Raw genomic sequence first — 3,410 nt, 5'->3', positions numbered from 1 at the left:
TGTTCCAAGAAACTTGCGATCAATTGCAAGTCAATTTTTGGTCCCTAAATCAATCATAAGTCTTGCAGTTAATTGAAAATTAGTGATTGATTGCTAATCTGCTCCTTGAAACAAGAAGTTTAATCTGATTTGCTATAACTAACGTTTATCTATCAGTTGTAAAATTGCAACAGAATATTTGCAATTGATCGCAAATATTTTCTTGCGACACCCCCTAAGTCATTCTTAAATCTTTGTGAAACACCCCCCCCCCCCTTCCAGAACATGCAACAAAGGTTACTGTACATGATCAAAAAATCAAATTACAAATCCAAGTAAGATACTCGACATAAAAGGTAATGAAAAACAACAATGAAAAAATATACTTCATAAGCCTCCCTTATCCGACCATGAAACCTATCCTCCACCCATCCTTACCGTCTCGTCTCGTCACACTATTTTTTTTTTACAGATCAAGGCACGATTGAAATTTCTGATTTTTATTTCTGTAGAAAGTACATAGGCTATAATTTAATAGAAGGAAGGTCATTACATTCTCGCGAAATACACCCCACAAAAAAATCGACATGGTGGAGATTTGAATTTTCAAAAATCGCACAAGGAGTAGAGTAATAAGTTTTGCAAGTTATCCCTAAAAACTAATTTCAAAATTGCGACTTAAGAAATAATTTTTGAAAAGAGGTAAGCTTTTCCATTAGGAGTATGCTTAATTTTCAGTAAATTACGGTTTTCACCTGTATTCCATATCCCTAGGAGCGTTGATGAAAATGTAACATAAAATTTAATCTCGGCACAAATGAAAATTTTTATTCCGTGTCGACAATTACCCTATACATTACGATGACCTCGTGCAGGGGTGAATCAAAAGAGAGGTACATCCGGCCCGTGCCCGCCCCCCCCCCCCTCTTTTGAGAGCCATAAAACAATATTTTCTTAATAAGTTGTTTTTTATGTGTGAGCTTTCTTTTATTGTCAACAGCAATGCTAAGGCAGCAAAAGTAAATTGATATCGGTGCCAGTGGATAGTGGCAACAAAATCATATCGTTGCTTTTTTGATACACAATAGCGACTAACATTTTATATTTCGAAATGACTACTAAACGCATATAATACCCTATCAACTTTTGGGTGAAATTTATTAATCTATAAACGAGTGAAAAGAATAAAAGCCATATACGCACATATTCAACGATTTTTTAATCCCCCAAAATATGAAAGAAAATGTTATAAGGCAAATCAATAATATTGGGAAAAATAAAGGTTTCCTTCATTCTGGCTCTGTTTCTTCTCCCATTTATATATGTATAACCAGTGGCGGATCCAGATACACAGGTGCACATCCGGTCCGTGCCCCCCCCCCCCCCCCCTTGGTAGCTATAAAGTGGAAAATATCGCGCATAAGCTAATGAAGACCCCCTTTTTTTGGCTTGCCCAATTTCTCCTGACACAAATCCCCATCAGTCAAGAGTGGAGAGCAATTTTTCTTCTGAACAAAAACACACCCTCCCCCCCTCATTTGGAAAATCTTGGATCTACCCTTGTGTATAATGATTCTCATAATATAAGACAAACATGCCGCACATGTTTCAATTCTTAACCATAACAAAATTTGGTCTTAATTCGTTGTAGTGCTGTAGTTATTATGCATTGTCGTGCATGTGTACACCAAATGGTTGCCCCACCTCTCTCAGGGTATCAGTTATGACGATAATTTTTACTCTTCTGTTCACCATAGTTTGTTTTTTAGTCCCTCGCGGGTAAATAATTTCCTAGCTGCATTTCTGAACGGGACGTTGGTATAGCTGTAAACGAAGATGTTCACAACGTGGTTAGTGCTTCGGAACGTCTCGAATGCTCCGATAACGATGGCCATGAAATTTGTGGTAAGATTTCGAATTACTCGCTGCTGGAGAAGGGTAATCGTTATGAGAGGTAACCACGTGATGATGAAATAGATGGTGATAAAGAGAAGCATTTTAGTGGTGGAACGACCGCGGATATGTGCCGCCCTTCTCCTGGGTTGGTTTAGCGCTACATCCTGCTTCTGTGTTACAACTTCCGCTTTCGAATTTTCCGACTGAGGCTGAGAAGTAGAGGCAACGAACCTGGCCACAGGGAACCTTACTCGGGGTTTACCAGGTTTAGTTTGCATTGTTGCCGACGTCCCACGTTTTGCTACGCCTGCAGAGGTGGACTGAGTCGTCGTCGGGTTCTGATCAACGCCAACGTCAACTGTTGAATTGTATGTGTCAATCGGCTTGTTTACAGGTCCTTCTAATTGTTCTTCCATAACAGGTTTACTATGAGAACAGCCCGAGTCCTGTTCAATCCCTGTTTCATTTGTATGTTGATGCAATGTACTGGTTGCGGTGTCTTGATCAAGAGGAACTAAAGATGCACCGGGAGCGGGACCGCCTGTTCCCGCTGGTCCATTGGCAACCAATGCCGCATGCACCTTAGCTTGCCTTCTTAAGAATATGTAAATCTGGCCGTACAGTGTAAGTGTTATCATCATCGTAACAAAAAATGTCACTGGGAACAACACAGAGACAATCAAGTTAGCTCGCTGGCTAAGAGGAAATTCGCAATTTACCTCTAGCTCCAGGTCTGAATTTACGGCACGGGTGTAGATCGTTCGTGGCATCATCATCAATATGGCTACCATAACGCACAGGGCCGATGCGATTGCAGTCATGCGTAGTGTGACTCGACGTCGGAGTGGACGGCAAACGAGAAGGTATCGGTCAACACTGATCGTCATCATTAGGAAGAGTGACGAAAAAGCGCTGCCGTTTTCCGTCAGCTCTGTTACGACACAAATTCCGTCGGTAACGAGACTAGCATAGGCTGTCTTCAAGAGAACCATGGGCGAAAATACACTGGCGACGACGTCGACAATGGCCTGGGCGACGATCAAGACATCCGTACTGGTTTTCTTCTTTTTCTTCATGTATACCACAAGTATGACTGCATTACCAAAGACACCGAGGATACACAAGATTACAAGCGACACAAGCTTGATAATCTCATCTTCATCGAAGTCGAAATCATCGTCATCGTATTTAAAATCATCTTCCTGCTCGTCCGGAATTTCCGTAGAAAAGTTAGAATCCATGGTTCTGTCTATAAATCATGGACTTACCTAGCACAAATGCTCTGATGGAGTCGTACCGCTTCGCACTTGTAATGAAAAAGAGAGATTGCAGAAAAGTGAGAGAGTTTCCTGCTCTTGCCATGATATATAAATGTACATTGAAGCTGATGAAATTGCTGTCAGCTTATTGGTTGATCATAAGAGTACCGCCCCGTAAAAAAAGTCTTTAGATGCACTAATGATTTCTGTTCTCCGTGACGCAAAGCAATCGACTGCTATACGGATTATTTTGAATAAGTGGCATAATTGAATATA

General features: G+C 40.9%; 1 protein-coding gene across 1 annotated transcript; it reads right to left on the bottom strand.

Moving 5' to 3' along the window:
* Positions 1-1,727: 1,727 nt before the first annotated feature.
* On the bottom strand, positions 1,728-3,116 carry LOC129278717 (uncharacterized). The gene has a single exon (XM_054914860.2). The coding sequence runs from the start codon at positions 3,114-3,116 to the stop codon at positions 1,728-1,730; it is 1,389 nt and encodes a 462-aa protein (XP_054770835.2).
* Positions 3,117-3,410: the final 294 nt, after the last annotated feature.

This window comes from Lytechinus pictus, chromosome 16 (assembly GCF_037042905.1).
Source record: "Lytechinus pictus isolate F3 Inbred chromosome 16, Lp3.0, whole genome shotgun sequence".
Lineage (NCBI taxonomy): Eukaryota > Metazoa > Echinodermata > Echinoidea > Temnopleuroida > Toxopneustidae > Lytechinus > Lytechinus pictus.
The sequence above is the reverse complement of the archived record's forward strand: the minus strand, read 5'-3'. Positions and strand labels throughout refer to the sequence as shown.